Here is a 23,388-nt window from a genome sequence, read left to right as displayed (position 1 = left end):
GTTTAGGTCGTCGTTCCGCTCCTTCACAAGTAAACGTCCTGAACTCAAGTCAAAGTACCGAAGTATTATCAGCAAATAAAGTGAAAGTACTCATAATGCAGAATGGCCCATTGAAATACTTGAGTAAAGTACTAGTATGTCAAAATTGTACTAGAGTACAGTACTTTAGTTAATGTACTTGGTTAACTTTTATGTTGAATTATCTTCTGTAGGTTACAAGAGCATCAGTACCAAGTTAAATATTCAATAGTTAACTGTTTAACCTGGTTAACTACCAGCAGGTCACTCATTAACCTAGTTAACTATCAACAGGTCACTCATTAACCTGGTTAACTACCAGCAGGTCACTCATTAACCTAGTTAACTACCAGCAGGTCACTCATTAACCTGGTTAACTACCTGCAGGTCACTTATTAACCTGGTTAACGACCAGCAGGTCACTTATTAACCTGGTTAACGACCAGCAGGTCACTTATTAACCTGGTTAACTACCAGCAGGTCACTTATTAACCTGGTTAGCTACCAGCAGGTCACTTATTAACCTGGTTAACGACCAGCAGGTCACTCATTAACCTGGTTAACTACCAGCAGTTCACTCATTAACCTGGTTAACTACCTGCAGGTCACTTATTAACCTTGTTAACTACCAGCAGTTCACTCATTAACCTGGTTAACTACCTACAGGTCACTTATTAACCTTGTTCACTACCAGCAGGTCACTCATTAACCTGATTAACTACCAGCAGGTCACTCATTAACCTGGTTAACGACCAGCAGGTCACTCATTAACTTGGTTAACTATCAACAGGTCACTCATTAACCTGGTTAACGACCAGCAGGTCACTCATTAACTTGGTTAACTATCAACAGGTCACTCATTAAGTATACAACTGGAATAAAAACAGTCTTACATTTAGTAAGCTGGAACCAAACAACTAGACTCTTTAGGATGTAAAGCTTCTTCCCGTCCTGAATAAGTGTGACCATGAGGGGACGACCGACGCTGCCAGAGGACCTGAAGGTAAGAAGCCTGAAGACGTGCAGTGTGTTTAAAATGTGAGTATAAAATAGGTAATAATGAATTACAGAGGATGTAATTAACTATTCATACTGGGTGATAGGGTTACATCCTACTGAGAGCGCTATGGCTTATAGCTGTAAAAGACTAACTGTTTAAACCAACAGGTTACTCATTAACCTGGTTAACTACCAACAGGTCACTCATTAACCTGGTTAATTACCAACAGGTCACTCATGAACCTGGTTAACTACCAACAGGTCACTCATTAACCTTTAACTACCAACAGGTCACTCATGAACCTGGTTAACTACCAACAGGTCACTCATTAACCTTGTTAACTACCAACAGGTCACTCATTAACCTGGTTAACTACCAACAGGTCTCTCATTAACCTGGTTAACTACCAACAGGTCACTCATTAAGTTAACCAGCTATCTGTAATGGGAATTGAACTTGTCAATCTCCTTCAGTGGAAAACAGATGCGATGTGAAACACTTAAATGTCGTTAAGTATTTATTAAACAGAAACTTGGAAATAATGCAATTGAATGGGCAGAGCTCTTCCCCACAAATGGTTCGGAGGTCTGACCCGGAAAAAATAGTTCACATGAGTTTTATACATCAACAAGTATTCTTTGAAATGGTTGCCCCCCTCCCTCTTTCCACCACAGTTACCTGTTACCTGTTTAAACTGTCAGCAGGTTCACCTGGTTTCCTGTTACCTGTTTAAACTGTCAGCAGGTTCACCTGGTTACCTGTTACCTGTTTAAACTGTCAGCAGGTTCACCTGGTTACCTGTTACCTGTTTACAGGGACAGGCAGCCTTTGCCCCGCCCCCTCTCAGGTGCTCTCTCTACCTGTCTGTTGGTGCCGGTCAGACTCTCTGCAGAGATGGAGGAGGAGGTCGTGGTCGTTCTCGCCGCTGTGACCGTGCTGGCCGTCCTGCAGCAAGGTAAGAGGCATGCTGGGAAATATGAGCCCGGTTGTCCATATGATGCCCACTTACTTCAATCATTAGTTTCATCATTTGTGTTCCTCTTGATTGACACTTCTTTAACTCGTCTGCCTCCAGCTTGTCTCTGCTTTCATGTTTTATTGTGAGTGATGAGTTTTTTATAAATCAGCTTTACATTTACTACAAACAGCAGGTGGACTTTGATCTTTACAGACAGCTGATTTGTTTCTTTTGTAGTTAATCAGCAACATGTCGTACAGAAAAACATCAAATGTGATTTACATATGTGTGTGTGTGTGTGTGTGTGTGTGTGTGTGTGTGTGTGCAGCGTATTTCTCCCTGCAGGTGATCTACGCCAGGAGGAAGTATTCGGTGTCTCCGCCCGCCACCGCCGGACCGCCGGAATTTGAGAGGATCTTCAGAGCTCAGTGAGTCGTCTGTAACGTCTGCAGCTGATTTATTTATTTAGTTCAGGTACATGTTAAACCCAGAGAACGTAGCATGTGTAATAATACCATAATAATGTTTGACCTAGAAGTTCCTCCTGCTGACGGGTTCATGCTACAGATCGTCAGTTAAAACTCTCAAACGTTTGTTTATTTACTTTATACAAAATAAGTTTGATGAAAATCAGTCAGAGAAACTTTAGATAACAACCTAAAAAATAAATAAATAAGAAAATAATTAATTCAAAATAACATTTAAAGAAGTCACCATTAGTTAATAAATACAATATAAGTAGAACATGGAAATACTCATCTAGTAAAGTACAAGTACCTCAAAAGTCTACGTAAGTAGAATACAGAGAAATAGACGTATTCACAGAGAAAGTAGAAAGTAGACATATTCACTGGGGCGTCGCCTTTTAGTTTTTGAACGGACATTTTGAAGCCTCGAGTTTGGCATGTTAGTCGTCCCCATCTTGGTTTTTGCAACCAGTGAACAGGAAGTGACCATATATGGACTAAGGAGCGACGTAGAGACGCCGTATACGTCTCTGGTGTCGACCTGTCAATCACCTCGACTTCTATACAACCAGAGGAGTCGCCCCCTGGTGGTCAGTAGAAAGAATGTAGCTTTAACACATGAAACATAGACTTCTATACAACCAGAGGAGTCGCCCCCTGGTGGTCAGTAGAAAGAATGTAGCTTTAACACATGAAACATAGACTTCTATACAACCAGAGGAGTCGCCCCCTGGTGGTCAGTAGAAAGAATGTAGCTTTAACACATGAAACATAGACTTCTATACAACCAGAGGAGTCGCCCCCTGGTGGTCAGTAGAGAGAATGTAGCTTTAACACATGAAGCATATACTTACTCTCAGGGGCAGTGGGAGGAGAAAGCAGGGCCATGGCAGCTGGCAGGACCGCCTCCAGGCCAGTTGCATCAGCAGGGCCATGGTTGCATCAGCAGGGCCAGGGGGAGGACTCTCTCTCTCACTCCATAAACTTTCACTGTTATGCCGATGATACTCAACTATATCTGTCGATCAAGCCAGATGAAACCCACCAGGTCGCCAAACTTCAAGCGTGTCTTAAAGACATCAAAACCTGGATGACCTGCAACTTCCTGCTGCTGAACTCGGACAAGACTGAAGTTATTCTACTCGGACCAGAACACCTCAGAAATCAAGTATCTGATGATATGGTTTCTCTGGATGGCATCGCTCTGGCATCTACCACCACCGTAAGGAATCTCTGAGTTATTTTTGACCAGGACCTGTCCTTTGGCTCCCATGTGAAACAGATCTCAAGGACCATCTTTTTTCACCTACGGAACATCTCAAAGATCCGGCACATCCTGTCTCCACGCGATGCAGAAACATTGATCCACACATTTGTTACCTCAAGACTGGATTACTGTAACTCCGTATTATCAGGCTGCTCCGGTAAATCCCTTGGATCTCTCCAACTGATCCAGAATGCTGCAGCTCGTGTACTAACGAGGACGCGGAAGAGAGATCACATTACTCCTGTACTAGCTGTTCTCCACTGGCTTCCTGTAAGATCGAGAATCATATTTAAAATCCTTCTCCTTACCTACAAAGCCTTAACTGGTGATGCACCATCATATCTTAAGGACCTTTTAGTGCCATATTACCCCACGAGAGCATTACGCTCACTGAATGCAGGGTTACTTGTGGTTCCCAGAGTGTTAAAAAGTAGGTTGGGGGCTAGAGCTTTCAGTTATCGGGCTCCTCTTCTGTGGAATCAGCTTCCACTTTCTATCCGGGGGTCAGGCAGTCACCTCATTTAAGAGTAGACTTAAGACTTTCCTCTTTGATAGCGCTTATACTTAGGGCTGTTTCAGGCTTATACTTAGGGCTGTTTCAGGCTTATAGTTAGGGCTGTTTCAGGCTTATACTTAGGGCTGTTTCAGGCTTATAGTTAGGGCTGTTTCAGGCTTATACTTAGGGCTGTTTCAGGCTTATACTTAGGGCTGTTTCAGGCTTATAGTTAGGGCTGTTTCAGGTTTATAGTTAGGGCTGTTTCAGGCTTATAGTTAGGGCTGTTTCAGGCTTATACTTAGGGCTGTTTCAGGCTTATACTTAGGGCTGTTTCAGGCTTATACTTAGGGCTGTTTCAGGCTTATAGTTAGGGCTGGCTCAGGTTTGCCCTGGTCCAGCCCCTAGATATGCTGCTATAGGCCTAGACTGCTGAGGGACATCTTAGGATACACTGAGCTCCTCCTCTCCTTCTATTCCTCTTTCGCTCCTCCTCTCCTCTTCACCTCTTCTTTCTCTCCTTCTGGATAAATGATTGTCTCTTCAATGCATATTACTAACTCTACTTTCTTTTTCCATGGATTCGTGGCTGCCTGGAACCAGGGGGAGGACCCCGGCCCTCCCCCTGAATAATTTCTGTCACATTCATTGAATGTGCTGTAACTACGTTACGTTATTCATTCTGGTCACATGACATCTATTGCTTCTGTCCATCCGGGGAGAGGGATCCTCCTCTGTTGCTCTCCCTCAGGTTTCTTCCCCTTTTTTCCCTGTGAAAGGGTTTTTACTATCTTTATTGGGGCAGTTTTTCCTGATCCGATGTGAGGTCCCGGGACAGGGATGTCATGTGTACAGATTGTAAAGCCCTCCGAGGCAAACTTGTATTTGTGATGTTGGGCTACATAAAATAAACTGAATTGAATGCAGCTTTAACACATGAAGCATAGACTTCTATACAGCCAGAGGAGTCACCCCCTTCCTCACTTCTTCACTCAGGGCCAACTGTTCAGAGTATTTTCCGATCTTCATCGCTGTCCTGTGGACATCCGGAGTCTTCTTCAGTCAAGGTGAGCCGACACAAAACAACAACAACACCTGAATCCGTCTCAGTTTGGACTTCAGCTAAATGTTGTGTTTCAGGTTTGTCTTCCGTCTGCGGTTTGCTGTATTTATACGGACGCCTGCGCTACTTCCATGGATACTCTCAGGCGGCTCAGCGACGGTAACGTTCATTTACTGTTATTAAAATCATCTCAATACTAGTTCACTAATTATCATGTTATTTTATTATTACACACAGTTGACTGATTGATTGATTGACTGACTGATTGATTGATTGATTGACTGACTGATTCCCCCCAGGTTGGCTCCTCTGTATTTCAGCGCTCAGGTTCTGTGGGTTCTGGTCGGGTTCTCAGTTCTCGGCGTGTTCCTCTCGTTCTGCAGAGTTTACCTGCAGGTGGATCTGCTGCCGGAGCTCAGCTCGGCCCTCAGCTCGGCCCTCGGCCTGGTATGAAGGGGTCAAAGGTCACGGGACTCCACATGGAACCTTTTGGGATAATAAAATATCAAAACCCTTCACAGTTATTATGTTTTTAATCCACAATAATTGTGATAAATGCCTTTTTTCTGCAGAAAGTTTGGTTTGTTTATTAAATTCCTCAAATAAAGTTGCTTGTCTCATCATGTGACTAAACATATCAGTTTTACTATTATATATATATATATATATATATATATATATATATATATATATATATATATATATATATTTATTTATTTTGTCCTTCATTAATAGTAATTAATAAGTATCAGCTTTCACCACATGGTGGCAGCAGAACATCACATAAAAAACTGCCGATGATACTTTTACTTCTTTCAGAGGGAGAGGGAAACGTTGTACTTTTTACTGCACTACATTTATCTGATGACTTCAGTTACTTCACAGAAGAAAACATAATAATTTAATAATTTACAGATTCAGACAATAAAAACAAAATATAAACTGATGAATGATTAAGGTAATGCTCCAATATTTCACAGAAAGTACAACGTACGAGACAAAAAACAAACAACAATCATCTCACGACCCCTGAGATTCACCTGGGGGCCCTTTGGAGGGGCCCGACCCTCATGCTGGGAACCACAGGTATACAGTGGTGGATTTACCACAAAACAAGTACTTTTTACTTTGAGTTGACAGGAAACTCTCACTGTCAGAGGAGGATTGTGGGTAAATAGTTGGTGTGTTTGGACACCCACACAATGAACTGAAGTCTATTTAAAGACCTGCTCGGTGAGTTTATATTAAGATCTACAGTACACACACACACACACACACACACACACACACACACACACACACACACACACACACACACACACACACACACCCATCAGTTCATATGTGGAATGTGTATGTGTGTGTATTTTTAGTGTGTACTCGACAGCAGCAGTTGTTTCTTTCAGAATAACTTTTCCATCCAACAAACAGCAGCTGCTTCGCTCTTCGTGACGTCATGACATCACACACATGACGTCATGACATCACACACATGACGTCATGACATCACACACATGACATCACACACATGACGTCATGACATCACACACGTGACGTCATGACATCACACACATGACATCATGACATCACACACATGACGTCATGACATCACACACATGACATCATGACATCACACACATGACGTCATGACATCACACACGTGACGTCATGACATCACACACATGACATCATGACATCACACACATGACATCATGACATCACACACATGACATCATGACATCACACACATGACGTCATGACATCACACACATGACGTCAAGACATCACACACATGACGTCATGACACCACACACATGACATCATGACATCACACACATGACGTCATGACATCACACACACGTGGAGTTATGACATCACACATGTGGTGTCATAACATCACACACGTGACGTCATGACATCACACATGTGGTGTCATAACATCACACACGTGACGTCATGACATCACACACATGACATCATGACATCACACACATGACGTCATGACATCACACACATGACGTCAAGACACCACACACATGACATCATGACATCACACACATGACGTCATGACATCACACACACGTGGAGTTATGACATCACACATGTGGTGTCATAACATCACACACACGTGACGTCATAACATCACACACACGTGACGTCATGACATCACACACACGTGACGTCATGACATCACACACACGTGACGTCATGACATCACACACGTGACGTCATGACATCACACACACGTGACGTCATGATATCACACACACGTGGCGTTATGACATCACACACGTGGTGTCATGACATCACACACGTGACGTGATGACATCACACAAATGTGGCGTTATGACATCACACACATGACATCATGACATCACACACATGACGTCATGACATCACACACATGACATCATGACATCACACACATGACGTCATGACATCACACACATGACGTCATGACATCACACACATGACGTCATGACATCACACACATGACATCATGACATCACACACTTTTACACCATTAAGAGCTCGCTGCTGATTGGCCGATCCAGAGGAGCAGTGTGAGGAGCTTTTAATGGGATCAGCTGCAAACAGATTAAAGCGACACTTGTGAGTTCTACCTGCAAACAAACACAAACAAACACTTTAAATCTGGACCAATGGACAGAAAACATAAACAAATACACATTTATTTGTTTATTTTACTCCTTTGTCTGTTTGCGTCTGTATATTTCTGCAAAATTCCCCAATTAATTGTTGCTATTGGATTGTATTTTCATTCTGTAATGAAACAGTATTTTATTTGTATTCGCGTATTTATGCTTTACTTTTTCAAACGTTTGTATGTTCAATAAAACAAATTATACCAATCTTTTAAATGTTTGTATTAGATCTATTTTTGCTCATTATCTTCGCCTCTCGTTTGCTCTATGCTGCTGTAATGATAACGTTTTTGACTGGGATGAAGTACTATATGTATATTGATCTATCTATCTATTTATCATTACATTTAATTTAGATTTCCAGTTCTAAAGTTGAGTATTATATTCACCAAATCATTTTACTTTATATACCTTGTTCAACTAATTAGTTTTTTTTATTAGACTTATATATATACAAATCTTGTTTTTGTTTTATTTTCATATTTAATCATATTTAATACAATTATTGAATTTTATTTTTCAAAAATTCACCGATATTTCTATTTGAGTTTCATTATGCTTATTTTAAAAATAAATAAATATATAAAATAAAATAAAATAAATAAATAAATAAATACAAGAAAATACAAGAAAATATGTTTTACTTTATGGTTGATGCATTTCATGATTTCTAGCTTTTTTTAAAAATCATAAAAGTTGTTTATCCTGTTCGTCTGTGGTTATATTTTTTTATGTAATTTTTTGGTTTTGTTTACATATTTAAAAACGAATGAAAATGGTTTTGACAAGTTTCCAAAGTGCTCTTGAAGGCAGCACAGATAAACCCCGCCCCCTGCCGCCGGGCCTGAGCGATGCGTTCACGGGCCTGTTATTTTTGAAAGTTGTCAACAGAAAGAAGAAGAAGAAGAAGAAGAGGAAGAGGAAGAGGAGGAGGAAGAAGAAGAAAGAAGAGGAGGAGCGGGGAGAGAGAGCAGCTTCTAACCGACAGCAGAGCTCCGGAGGACCGGGAGGAGGAGGCATGGGCTGCAGCCACAGCAAGGTGAGAAACACCGACACAACACTGGGTAGAACACGGGAGAGTCCCGGTAAACTTCCCTCGGGTTCATTAGCAGGCGGCCGGTGTCCGGTGTCCGGTGGCCGCTGCTGTGAAGCGGCAGCTCGGCTCCTCAACGTGCAGGAGCTCCGGATAATAATGGACCCCCCAAAAAACACCCAGCTCGCGGTCTTTAACGTTTATTCATAATTAAATCAAACTAAACGAGTGTTTTCGCGCCACAAACTGAGAAAATACGGTTTTAAATCCCGGAACGTGAACGTTACTTTTCTTTCTTCCGTTCCGAACATCTGTTTCTAATCTGGCGGTTTGAGTTCCGTTCCCACGGTGGATGCGCCGCCGAGAGCCGGTACGTTCCGATGAGGTTATGTCGCCATTTGATCCCCTTACCTTCTCTGGAACAATCTCACGATGAGAAACAGTCTGTTTAAAGAGTTTACTGTGATTTCTATACTCTTATGTCTAGTTGTAATCTCCTTTATCATCTCTGGAACAATCTCAAAATGAGATAAAGTCTGTTTTTAAGAGTTTACAGTGATTTTTACTCACTTGTGAGAAGTTTAAATCTCCTTTATCATCTCTAAAATAATCCAGATTTGAGATGAAGTATTTATGTATGAGTTCGCAGTGATTTTTACTCATTTATTAGAAGTTTAAATCTCCTTCATCATCTCTAAAAATAATCTCAGTGTGAAATAGTTTGTTTTTAAGAGTTTACAGTGATTTTTTTTTTTTTTTTTTACTCCTTATGATAAATTGTAATCTTCTTTATCATCTCTAAAACAACCCACATTTGAGATCATGTATTTTTGGATGACTTTAGTGACTTTTACTCTACTTTTATAATCACTAAAATAATCTTTGTTTGAAACAATTTTTTTTTAAAGCGTTTAAGTGATATTTATACTCTTATGTCAAGTTTTAATCTAAAATATTATCTTTAAAATAATCCAGATTTGAGTATTTTGAGTTTACAGTGATTTTTACTCAATTGTGACAATATCTCCTTTACTGTCTAATCTTACTTTTAAATGTGTTTTTAAGAGTTACAGTAATTCTTATTCTCTTATGTCAATTTTTAAACTCCTTTATTATCTCTAAATTAATCTGAGATTGAGATGAAATGTGTTTTTCTGAGTTTACTTATTATATTTGAAAATATCCATCTTTGAGTGTTTTTTATTCATTGTTTACAGACTCGTGTCTTTATGACTTTAATCTACTTTGCAATCTAAAATACTATTAAATTAAATAAAAGTTTAAATCTATGTGTTGGGGTTTTTATCTCACACACTATAATGCTCATAGTGAGTTCCTACAGCGTAATGCTCTCTAATGATAGCTGTTGTGCATTATCTCATAATCCTGCGTTCAATCCTATTATTTCATGTCTGCAGTCCATGAACACATTAATATTAATACAGACACAAGTTCTTCTTTCATTTCTAAATACTTCAAGATAAGTACGATTTTCCTGAAAATATCTAAAAATAAATTCACCTCCTGTTCTTTTTTACAGATCATTCACTATATGATAATATAAGTGGAATATGTATTTTTATTGGCCATTTAAACAGATTATTAGAAGTATTTTTCTGAATAATGACAATAACCTGAATATTTGCTTCATGTAAACGTAGTCGAAGTGACTTTATTTTCCTTTTTTTTTGTGTTGGATATTTACTAATTAGATGTTTATTTTTTATGAACCGGTGACGGTTATAATATCGCAATATTTCAGACGACGTTGAAGGAAGTTTATTTAGAGCTTTATTTATTTACATCAAGATTAAAGTCTGGGGGGGAAATATCTTTTAAAATGTCTTGTTTTAATGGATCAACATAAAGACATAAAGACATTCAGTTCATTACCAAGAAACACAGAAACCTGTTGAGCTGCTCTGCTGTTGTTGTCAAACTAGTTTGTTTATTCATCTGACGGTTTGTTAATCGAATGAAAGCACAAATAAATATATAAATATATATGTAACGTATTTAGGGCTGGTGGAGCGATCCCTTTGCAGTCGCATGAAGCTGATTGAAAGGCATTCTGGGAAATGTAGGCTACGTTTCTGCAATCATCGCCTTCCTGCTGGTATCAACATGTTTATTAAACAAAATCTGTTTGAAACCCAGTGGGTTTAATCGGGGCCCGGTTTGAGAAGCGTTGCACAACACGGTGCTTCTGATGATCTCAGAATAGAAGCGACTTAGAGGCTCAGAGTCTGAGCTGCTGGAACACGCTGATGGTTTAATAGTTTAACACTCACCTGCTGCGTCTTTGTTCCTCACTTCTCAGGGTTTGTTCTTTACAGTCTGATTGTTTTACCGTCTTAGAGGAACGTTTATTGTTCAGTCTACATCGTTAACAAAAAGAGACACACAATGCAAATGACGACTACACATAATATACACACAAATACCTGCAGATAAAACAAACAAGTTCAACTGAAACGTAACTTAAAGTAATGTAACGAGGATAGTAGACCTCTGGTTAGCTTATGGCTATGGCTAATGTAAGGCTATGGTTAGCTTAAGGCTATGGCTAATGTAAGGCTATGGCTAGCAGAAGGCTATGGCTAACGTAAGGCTATGGCTAGCAGAAGCCTCTGGCTAGCAGAAGCCTGTGGTTAGCTTAAGGCTATGGCTAGCCTAAGGCTATGGTTAGCAGAAAGCTATGGCTAGCATAAGGCTATGGTTAGCAAAAGGCAGCGCTAAACTATTAGCTTTCCCCATATTGTAGCTCGCTGGAGCCTCTAATCTCAGTTTATCATCTCACACGTATGCGTTATTAATTCTGACACACAACAACAACAACAACAACAACAACGGTCTGTTGTTCTTCCTCCTGCCAACAATGCCACGTATTCATGATGAACACTTTGTTTACAGAAGTTTTTCGTGTGTTCTCGCCTGTTGAGATAAGCTTAGCAGTAAAAATGACCTCATGATGTTTTTATAATCGTCTCTGAAGCCCTCGGGTTCTTCTTGTGACTTTATTTTATTATTATTATTCAACTGAGTAAACATCACATCGTTGTCTGGAGTCCGTGATGCAGTTCAGACGTGAGGAATAAACACACAGAGTATCTTCAGCCCATTAGAAAGTACTGATGGTAGAAGTACACACTCGGTGGTAAAACGTCTCCTGTGACATTAAACAGTGTGTTAGCGTTGTCGCTGCGTCAGGTGGAGCTACTTTATGTACCGGTAGTTTAGTCCTGTGGGTCTCAACATGAGGGTCGGGGCCCTCAACGGGTCACCAGGTCAATCTAAAGGGGTCCTGAGACGATTAATTAAAAAAAGAAGAAGAAGAAGAACGGGGGTTTGATTTTGAACTTTTATTTCCGATTTCTTCGTAAAATGTTTGAACTTTTGGGTCTTGAACCGTTAATAAAATGGTTATTATATTAAATTATAAGTTCAAATCTGAAAAGTAATCAGCAGATATTAACTTTTAATAAATGTAGTGCAGTAAAAAGTACAATATTTAGGTCTGAAGTGTAGAGTAGAAGTATAAAGTACATGCATTCTGCTGTGTGAACAAATAAAACGACAGAATCAGAGGACCTCCTCCGTTTCCCCCCCGCCCTCCTGCAGGGCCCCGCCCCCCGGCCTCCTGCAGGGCCCCGCCCCCCGGCCTCCTGCAGGGCCCGCCCCCCGGCCTCCTGCATGGCCCCGCCCCCCGGCCTCCTGCATGGCCCCGCCCCCCCGGCCTCCTGCATGGCCCCGCCCCCCCGGCCTCCTGCATGGCCCCTCCCCCCGGCCTCCTGCAGGGCCCCGCCCCCCGGCCTCCTGCAGGGCCCGCCCCCCGGCCTCCTGCATGGCCCCGCCCCCCGGCCTCCTGCAGAGCCCCGCCCCCCGGCCTCCTGCATGGCCCCGCCCCCCGGCCTCCTGCAGGGCCCCCCGGCCTCCTGCAGGGCCCCGCCCCCCGGCCTCCTGCAGGGCCCCGCCCCCCGGCCTCCTGCAGGGCCCCGCCCCCCGGCCTCCTGCAGGGCCCCCCATGTTGAGCACCGCTTCCTGCCACAGAGCTGCGGTGTGTTTACTGCCTCCACGTGTTCAGGACTTTATTGAACTGAACTTTACCCGAAACATCACCGGCAGATGGAACGCACCAATGTGTTGATTATTGATTATTGATCCCTGTTTACGCTGCAGGAACTGTGGTTCCTCTCTCAACGAGGCGTTGGTTCTGCCTGTTGGTGGTCCAGATGCATTGTGGGAAGAAAAAATGTGTAGAAGGAAAAAAACAACAACACTATCTCCGGTTCTGCTGCGTCGATTTTGACAATATTGTCTGAGTGTAATGCTGGCTCTGTGTAGTACTCTGTGCAGTACTCTGTGCAGTACTCTGTGCAGTACTCTGTGTAGTACTCTGTGTAGTACTCTGCGTAGTACTCTGTGCAGTACTCTGTCACGCTGTAGTACTCTGTGCAGTACTCTGTCACACTGTAGTACTTTGTGCAGTACTGTCACACTGTAGTACTTTGTGCAGTACTCTCTCACGCTGTAGTACTCTGTGCAGTACTCTGTCACGCTGTAGTACTCTGTGCAGTACTCTGTCACGCTGTAGTACTCTGTCACACTGTAGTACTCTGTGTAGTACTCTGTCACGCTGTAGTACTCTGTGCAGTACTCTGTCACGCTGTAGTACTCTGTGCAGTACTCTGTCACGCTGTAGTACTCTGTGCAGTACTACACTCTGGGCCGAGTATTACCGCCTTGGAGCCCAGATGTAGTTTTTAAAGTGGAAAGAAAAGGTTCCAAAATGTGCTTCTTTCTCCCCAAGAGTCAGATGTTGGATCAATACTCTGATGGCTAATGAACTCGTTCTATAACTCGTTAATCCTTTTATTAAATCAGATTAAGGAGCTCTTTCGCAACAGAGACCAGAGTTCAGCCGAGAAAGAAAAAACAAACCAAACAAACTCCGTCAGAGACGTCGCTACAGGAAGTTAGCCAGGCTAGCAGTTCCCCCTCGTTTCCAGTCTTTATGCTAAGCTAAGCTAAGCTAACTGTGTAGTAAATATGAGCGTGGAATCGATCTGAACATGAGTTCTGGCTGAAGGTAAATGATAACATGCTCATGATGCATTCAGGTGTAGTATAGTAAAATTAAGTGTTGGTGATAAACTAGAATAACTCCAGACGTGTTCACATGAATATAAAATAGATATTAGATGAATTATGATCTGTGAACATCAAGAACGACTATAAATATATCTGTTATTTCCTCATTGGAATTGTGTGTTTTTATGAAGAAAGTCAAACAACAAAGGGATCTGGATCAATAATATGGATCAATAAACAGTTATTAGTGTCATGAGATTTAAAATATGTTTCTGTTGAGTTGTAAAGAACTCTTTAATGTTTAAAACCCTTTAACTCTTTAAACGCAGCTTTTAGGCAGTTCAACTCGTAATCCTTCAAAAGGGAAATCTAAACCTCCGCAGTTGGAGGAGGATGAGGAGGAGGAGGATGATGATGATGATGATGAAGAGGAGGAGGTTAAAGTCCTCCGTCTGCTGGTAAAACCTGAAATATTTGACACGTCTTGGAGAAATAAAAGCTGCTCCTCGTCTCCGTGTTGAACGTCGTTCAGGAGATTCTTCACAGAACTTTAAATATTTAAGTGTGTGTGTGTGTGTGTGTGTGTGTGTGTGTGTGTGTGTGTGTGTGTGTGTGTGTGTTGAAGTATGAGACAGATGTGTGTTTGTTCTCTGGAAATTCGATCAAAGTAGACTTTAAAACAGGAGGTTTTGAGCTCAAAGCTCTTTAGTGGATTTTTTTTTTTAAACATTCCACTTCATTGTGTTGTGGTTTCTCAGAGGAGGAAAACAGTCATTATGTTGTTGTTGTTGTTGTTGTTTTGTCCCCATGACTCCGTCCCCAGAAGAGAAGCTTCACTCAACGTACATCTGCTCAGTTTTGGAACATGCAGTTTTGAATCTGTTGTTAAAGTTTTTATTGGTTTCTGTCGTTTGAATGAAGCTTTGAGGTTTTCTTGACTAAACTGTGGAGGAAATGATCAGAACACATTCCTGAAGGTGATTATTAGTGTCAGATCTCGGGTTAGAATCACTTTCCTAGCTTCTACATGACGTCTGGCATTAAACCTTTTTGCTCTTCCTCTTCTACCTGCTCATCTTCATCTTCATCGCTGAAGATAAGATTTACATCCTGAGCTCTGAGGAATGAGGCGCTGCACAAACAGAGGAGCGGAGATTTATGAGGCTTTTCTTTTGAAAGAGAGGCCCCTGTGACGCCTGCAGGAACATATGCTTCTCCTCCTCTTCCTCCTCCTCTTCATCATCATCCTCCTCAGAGGTTTAAACAGACTTCAGCGACGTGTTTAAACCAGAGATATTTATTGTTTCAGCTCAGAGTTTAAATAAAGTTGGTGTCCAGTTTGCTGAGCAGAGTTTAGAAGTGTGTGTGTGTGTGTGTGTGTGTGTGTGTCTTTTAGGGTGTGTGGGTGTGATTGAGCAATGGCATTTCTGTGTATTGTCTATGCTACTGTTGGTATGTGTGTACATGAGGTCATCCAGCTCCAGTGTGTGTGTTTGGCTGCACGCCCGTGTGTGTGTGTGTGTGTGTGTGTGTGTGTGTGTGTGTGTGTGTGTGTGTGTGTGTGTGTGTGTGTGTGTGTGTGTGTGTGTGTGTGTGTGTGTGTGTGACTGAGACTGAACTAGATGAATCCACCAGTGGACCAGTTGTGTAACACGGGTCAACCAGTGAGTGAGGCCTCCTCCTATCTGTGGACCTGCTGATGTTCTTTTTGTATTCTAGAGGTGGGGAATTCCATTCAGCAAAGTATCGCAATTATTTGCGTGTCGATATTGTATCGATACACGGAAGCCAGTTATCGATCTTTTATTAAATCGATTATACACTTTTTGCTGTTTCAGCCCACTAGCTGGTGCTGTGTTCTGGTGAGGTCAACAGAGGTCAGCGGGATGGTAGGAAGTTGGTCAAAACAAAAATGGAGACATCGGAGAAAGAAATTATAAATGTGCCGTCGGTTGGAAAAAGGAAATACATCGCAATATATCACGATGCTCAATATATCGCGATGCTCAATATATCGCGATACTCAATATATCGCGATGCTCAATATATCGCGATGCTCAATATACCGCGATACTCAATATATCACGATGCTCAATATATCGCGATGCTCAATATACCGCGATACTCAATATATCACGATGCTCAATATATCGCGATACTCAATATACCGCAATACTCAATATACCGCGATACTCAATATATCACGATGCTCAATATATCGCGATACTCAATGTATCACGATGCTCAATATATCGCGATGCTCAATATATCGCGATACTCAATATACCGCGGTACTCAATACATTGCGATACTCAATATATCACAGTATCGTGATACTATCGTATCGTGGGCACTCTGGTGATATGTATTGTATATGTTCTTATATTGTTAATAAATATAGAGAAACAGCAGTTATATTTATTTAAGGGATAATAAAAAATACAGGGAAGATTATCTGCTCTTTATTTTGATAGAGCTGGAACCAATTATTATTGATTAATTATCCGAGAATTATCCTTTTTTTTTCTTTTTTTTTCTCGATTAACTCTTAGACCCACAAATATTTGTCTTTTTGTTGTTTTAAAAGCTGTGTCAAGTTATTTTAATCGTAAATAAACATTGAGGTTTGTTTAGTCGTAATATTAAAGTACATCATGTTGATCCACTTAAATTGTAGCAGTTTTTACCACTTTATAATCTTTAATAAAATGTAATATAATGGTCATAAATACACATCAAGACATTCAGGCTGTGAGAAACATTTTGACCTTTCTGCTCTGAAATCTCACACACACACACACACACACACACACACACACACACACACACACACACACACACACACACACACACACACACACACACACACACACACTGAAACGTTCTTTCTCTTCTTGTCGTTATCAGAAGAAAAGCAAAGGCAAGAAGGGAGAGAAGAACCAGAGCCGCCGGGATGAGGGAGGTGAGTGTGTGTGTGTGTGTGTGTGTGTGCGCTTCCTCCTCTGCCTCGTTCTTACTTCCTGTTTTTGACCCAAATGTCACGAGAATCGATCTGATTGATGACGACAGCGCGATGAAAGATTGTTATTATTATTAATAATAATAAAAATACAAATCACTAAACCAGCGGATTTTTATTTTCATCTTTTTATAATTATTATTTTTTTAATTATATTTTCTATTTTTAAATCATGTCATGTATTTTTTTTATAGATAACATCATATATAATTTAAATATTGTAATTAATACACAAGCCTGTATTTTTTTTTAAATATATATATTTTGTATAACAGCAGCTGATCTCAGGACTAGCTGATCAAGAGGTGGAACTGATAACATTGAAACCGGCTGCATTCCATTTCGGTGACTCACTTGATGAAAAGGCTAAAACAATATTGGGTCTGTCTGCAAAGCATGATGGGAAATGTCGTGTCAAAGCTATGAACATCTCAACCTCCAAAATAAAATGAGAAAAGACCCAGAACCACAGAGACCAGTCACTGCAGTAGAATGAGAGGTTGGTGCTCACTACCTCTTTAGTCCACAGGGGGCGCCAGAAGCAACACTACATAAAAGCTCCTAAAGTGAGTTAAACACCTGAAGACAAACAGATAAGAACATCAAAATGATTTCACGACATTTTAAATGCATCTTTAATAGAAAGAGATGAACGTACCACCGGCCTGTGAAGAGCCGGTCGAGGTCGTCAGAGGTCGTCAGAGGTCACGTGACTGAGTGAACATCTGTTGTGCGGCGGTGACTCAGTCGGTTTACGAGCAGCTTTACAGTCAAACCGCTCATTTAAACGCTGCCTCCTCCTCCCAGCTCTCCCAGTACAGATGTTACAGGAAACCACTCCGGGAAATGACTGCTTTTAACTCAACATGTCCACGGTTATGTTTTGTTTGAAGTGGTTGAGAAAGTAGTGAAGAGTTTTATTTATCTAAACGTCACGCTTCCTTCATTTTATGGAGAATATAATAATATTAAATGTGGCTTTATCCGCCGCTGAAAATAGTCCCCGAAGTTTGATTAAAACTACAGTAATAAATAATTATTATCATTATTTAAGTTATTTGTAAAAATATTTTTATATTGTTTTGATTCTCATTCTTATCTTAACATTTTTGTTTTTTCTATTCCTAAAATCTTTTTCTGGAACAAATACTTGATAGTTTAAAAACTTAGTTTATTAAAGTTACATCATTTCTGTGACTCAAAGAAACTGATTTTTAAACATTCAGTTTGAAGCGACGCCATTTTAAAAACGCCTCAAACTCCTCCTCCTCCTCTGTACAGACTCCTCCTCCGACTGACTCCTCCTACTCTGTACAGACTCCTCCTCTGTACAGACTCCTCCTCTGTACAGACTCCTCCTCCACCTCTGTACAGACTCCTCCTCCTCCTCTGTACAGACTCCTCCTCCTCCTCTAACTGACTCCTCCTCCTCTGTACAGACTCCTCCTCCTCCTCCTCTGTACAGACTCCTCCTACTCTAACTGACTCCTCCTCCTCTGACTGACTCCTCCTACTCTCAGACTCCTCCTCCGTACAGACTCCTCCTCCTTCTTCCTCCTCCACTGACTGACTGACTCCTCCTCCTCTCAGACTCCTCCTCTGTGGCAGACTAACTAGACTCCTCCTCTAGACTAACTAGACTCCTCCTGTGACTGACTGACTGACTGACTGACTCCTCCTTCTCTGTACTGACTCCTCCTCCTTCCTCCTCCTCTGTACTAACTCCTCCTCCTCCTCTGACAGACTCTCCTCCTCTGACTGACTCCTCCTCCTCTGTATTGACTCCTCCTCCTCTGGCTGACTCTTCCTCTGCAGGTAAACGAGCGTCAGGTGAGCCGGACGTCTGTCTGGAGAAGCAGCTCGAGCGCTTTGAGTGGCAGCTGAGGATCTTAAGGGAGGCCAATGGGAACCCGGAGAGGGCGGAGCTTCTGAGAGGCCATGGCGACAAGGAGGTGTGCTCCCTGGTGCTGAGCCTCCTGGAGAAGGTGAGGCTCCTTGTCAATATGTATTGATCACTGTGAGGCTCCTTGTCAATATGTATTGATCACTGTGAGGCTCCTTATTATTAACACTTTATTGATCAGTGGGGGAGCACTTATTTTAACTAACTTAGTATTATTTCTTAATTTTTAAATTGTCTTATGATTTATTCTCCGATTAATATCATTTTTATTTTCATAATTGTTATTGCCATTTTTTATTTTATTATTTTGTTTCTTATTTAAACATTAACATACTATTTATTTTATTATATATTTTTCTTTAAAATGATATTAAACATAATTACAATATTTTAATAGCATAATTAATATCAATGTGTTTACATAACATACTTTATCTTTTATTTTAATTATTAAATGTATTTATTTTTCCTAATTTTAAAATAAAATATTATATAATTGTTTTTGTTATGTATGAACACATTTTTGTATTGTTTTATTACTTGTATTATATTTTTATTTTATTTATGGTAATACTGTTATTGTTGGTAACTTATTTTATCATTTTTTTTATATTTAAAATAATATTTATTATGATGGTGATTAAAGTAAAGTGTAACCAGAGTGAATAAATGTTGTAGCTCTGTGCGCAGCGATGATGATGATGATGATGAGGCTGTAACCTTCCTCACATTACAACATGACGTTCTGGTGCAGCAGGTTCAACTGGTGGAAAGAATGAGATCACGTCTCAGTCACGTGACCTCATCACGTGACCTCATCACATGACCTCATCACATGACCTCTTCGGCCAGAGAAGTTTTTCATAGACCCAGAAATCTGACAAGTTGATGTGATTTTATTTCTGCTGTCTGTTCATCTTTTAATAATTAATAATTAATTATTAATTAACTCGTGCGGCTGCAACTTTCCCTCTTTTTTCGCTGCTGGGAGCGCTCCAGTGTTCCCAGTCTTCCCAGTGACGTTGCTGCTGGGAGCGCTCCAGTGTTCCCAGTGTTCCCAGTGACGTCGCCGTGTTCCTTCATGGTTTCCCTCTTGTGTCTTTTTTATTAATTTTTCAGGTGAAAACTGAGACGACGGCCGACCTGAACGTCCAGCATGAACAGAAAAGTGAATCGGCTACGAAAGAACACGAGAGGAGCACCGAAGGTAACGAGTTACGTTTAAATGAATAAAATACATTACAACGGTTTAAATAACTAAATACATTACAACAGTTTAAATAACTAAATACATTACAACAGTTTAAATAACTAAATACATTACAACAGTTTAAATAACTAAATACATTACAACAGTTTAAATAACTAAATACATTACAACAGTTTAAATAACTAAATACATTACAACAGTTTAAACATCGCTGCATCATTTTGAAGAGTGAAAACTTTGAAAGACTTCTTTACAACTTTCCCTGTTAAAAGCTGCCAAAACAAGTCACTTAATATTTAAATAAATTGTCTTAAAGTTTTATTTCTTTGATGTTTCTGTGTATAAATAGTGAAACACAATTCCTTCTCTTTTTTTATCAGATTTGTACATTGTTATAGGCACCCGTGTCATTTTTGGGGTTTCTAGCAGATTTGTTCTGTTAAATAATTCCGGTTCTGAGGTGAGTTCGTGCTGAAGAACCGAGCCGCGTGACGTTTAGTTCATTAGCTGCTACACGGCAACGCGTGCACAGGAAGTCTGCAGAAGGAATCACGACAGCAGAAGGCTTTGTGCAATAAAAAAGGTTTTAAAATGTTTTTATTTCTTGTTTTTTTCTGCAGCGCTGCAAAATAAACACGAACAAGAGAAAACTGAAGCGACAGAACGGTTCCAGGCGGCTGAGAACGTCCTCAAGGTGAAACGACGCAGGCCTGGTTTCACTCAGTGGCCGCTCGCGGTATTGCAGCGGTTTCCCCATAGAACACAATCATAAAAGAGACCCCTGTAAAACCGTTGACCTTGAACTATAAACGAGGTCGGACTCTTTCGCTGAGGTTTTATATTTGCAAAGCTTTCTTTGAGCCGAGAAAAGCGATTGTAGAAGCGTTGAGACCTGCTGTTTAGTTTGTGTTATAATGTTAATCGTATCAGTTTCCCTGCATATATATTCATTTTAAATGTTTTCTTAATTTGTGCCGTGAATGAAGGGTGAAGTGGAGCATCTGACCGCAGAGCTGCAGGTTTATAAGGAGCTGAAGAAGAGAGTGGCCGAGTCGACGTTTAAGAAAGACCTGCAGAGAAACATCCAGGTGTGCTGGGCTGCGTTCAGCAAAATGTGGATTCAGACTTTTTAAGAATCTGCAACATTGTGTCGTCTTTTTAATCCGTTAATTGTAATTAAATTACATCAAAGCCGTTTATTTTGGGTTCAAGCTGCTGCAGTGAACCAGTCAACCTGCTGGATGAACACAAAGTCATCCCTCAATAAACATGTTTGTGCCTCCAGGCCCATGGCAGCCCAGGTGCATTCTGGGAGTCGGAGCAGGAGTCCCTGCTGTTTGTGATCGAGATGAAGAGCGAGCGCGTGCAGCAGCAGAGCAGGAAGCTGCAGCACATGGACGCGCTGGTAGGAAAGCGCTGCTTCTCTCTGGAAACACAAGGCTCTCCTCCTCTTCCTCGTTGGTCCTCTTCCTCATTGTTCCTCTTCATTGTGTTCTCAGGTGGAGAAGAATTTGTCTTTGGAGGATCAGATCATCTTCGTCCTGCAGCAGAACGAAGACCTGAGAGTCCGGATCGACAACGGCCAGAGTCTCATTCAGTAGGCGCCTCTCTGGTTCTTCTTCTCGTTCTTCTTTTTCTTTTTCTTCTTATTTTTTCTTGTTCTTGTTCGTTTTCTTGTTTCTGTTCTTCTTGTTCTTGTTCCCTCTTCTTTTTCTTCTTCTTCTTGTTCTTCTTGTTCTTGTTCTTCTTCTTCTTCTTCTTCTTCTTCTTCTTCTCTGAAGCCATGAGCAGCTCGATAAGGAACAATGTGGCGCCGCCTGCAGGATGATTTACGTCTCTGCTCCAAAACATTTAGTTTAATTTTCAGTGTCGTGAGACATTTTAAACTTAAAATGAAGGATAGAATATTTATCAAGACGGTTTCAGAACTTTGAGAGGATTAAAACATGTGTAATATCTAATATTAACTTATTATTATATATATTATTATACACTAAAACGGAACAAATCAGGAAATCAACTGACGAATATCGTGAATCTATATTAAGATTTTTTTGAATGTTGTCCCAGCATGAATTCTTGACAAAAAAAGTATGAAAATAACTTATTACTAATCTTGTTTTTTTGTTATTCTTTAATTAATGAAACTGTCAAACAGAAACCCTGAATCCTCAAAATGAAATTGGTTAAAATAAAATAGTTTCTGGCCTTTAGATAGTTCAGAAACGGACAGTAAACATGTCAAGTTTCTGGTCTTTAAATTAATTAAATAATAAGAATTAATCTGTTTTGCAATGTTATCAAATAAGCAATGAATGTTTGTTTTAAATAGATTATTGGGTATAGAAAGGAAAGTGCAGAGAAACGAGACTAGGATTGAGCAGAGAAGTATTTCCTGTTATTGCCCAAAGCTTTTATACAATTTATTGGTTTAAACCTTCACAAATAGTTTTGCTTGCTTTTTCAAAATTGATCTCGTTGGCAAAGCATGAGGCTTGTTAGATGATTCATTTCAACAAAAGATCCCCAGGGTGTCTACTACCTGAATGCATGTGAACCTCCTCTTGTTTTGTTTCCCAGGCAGCTGTCCAAGGAGCAGCAGGACCTGAAGGGGGCGCTGGAGAGGACGGCCGTCGTGAACCAGAAGCTTTCTCAGGAAAAAGAGCAGCTGATGTTCAAGCTGCGGCACAGGGACTCGTGTCCGACCATCCACCTGCCCGTCATGATGCAGGAGATCGCCCCCAGGTGATCCCCAGGTGATCCCCAGGTGATCCCGGGAACCAGTGCAGGTACTGGTTTACGGCCACTCGGAACCCAAACTGGGCGCTGCTGGGCTCACCGACCGCCTGCAGGTTCTGGGTTCAAGTCCCGGGGCTTAAAACTGGATCCACAAGTCTGAATATTTCCCATGTTTCACTGCAACTCCACTGGTTAACGTTCTGATGCGACAACAAGGGCTTTGCAATGGTTCCGGGTCCCTGAAGTAGCGTCTCAACTCCTTAAGCTACGACATCTGTGTGGACTTCAAGCCGGTTTGGACCCCATGACTAAACCCCCCCATCTGGGTAACGGTGCGGCCAAAACAATCTGTTGTTTTTGAGAAATATCCGTTGATTATTGGACGTTACGACCTTTTTTTGTTCCGGTGCGGCGTGGTGACAACTTGAGGATGCTAGCTAGCGAGCTAACGGCTAACCAAT

General features: G+C 41.0%; 2 protein-coding genes across 2 annotated transcripts; both read left to right on the top strand.

The window, feature by feature from the left end:
• Positions 1 to 1,912: 1,912 nt before the first annotated feature.
• Positions 1,913 to 5,719, top strand: ltc4s (leukotriene C4 synthase; the record flags this gene model as incomplete). Its single annotated transcript, XM_079228558.1, has 5 exons — positions 1,913 to 1,973; positions 2,305 to 2,404; positions 5,200 to 5,270; positions 5,344 to 5,425; positions 5,566 to 5,719. 5 exons carry the CDS (start codon positions 1,913 to 1,915, stop codon positions 5,717 to 5,719), a joined length of 468 nt encoding a protein of 155 aa, XP_079084684.1.
• Positions 5,720 to 8,841: 3,122 nt separating this feature from the next.
• ccdc69 (coiled-coil domain containing 69) lies at positions 8,842 to 22,937 on the top strand (the record flags this gene model as incomplete). Its single annotated transcript, XM_079228968.1, has 9 exons — positions 8,842 to 8,971; positions 16,964 to 17,018; positions 18,891 to 19,060; positions 20,098 to 20,185; positions 20,809 to 20,882; positions 21,175 to 21,276; positions 21,474 to 21,593; positions 21,688 to 21,785; positions 22,769 to 22,937. Exons 1-9 carry the CDS (start codon positions 8,951 to 8,953, stop codon positions 22,935 to 22,937), a joined length of 897 nt encoding a protein of 298 aa, XP_079085094.1. The 5' UTR covers positions 8,842 to 8,950.
• Between the last annotated feature and the right edge of the window lie 451 nt (positions 22,938 to 23,388).

Source organism: Taurulus bubalis (assembly GCF_910589615.1).
Source record: "Taurulus bubalis genome assembly, chromosome: 13".
NCBI classification, from domain to species: domain Eukaryota; kingdom Metazoa; phylum Chordata; class Actinopteri; order Perciformes; family Cottidae; genus Taurulus; species Taurulus bubalis.
The sequence above is the reverse complement of the archived record's forward strand: the minus strand, read 5'-3'. Positions and strand labels throughout refer to the sequence as shown.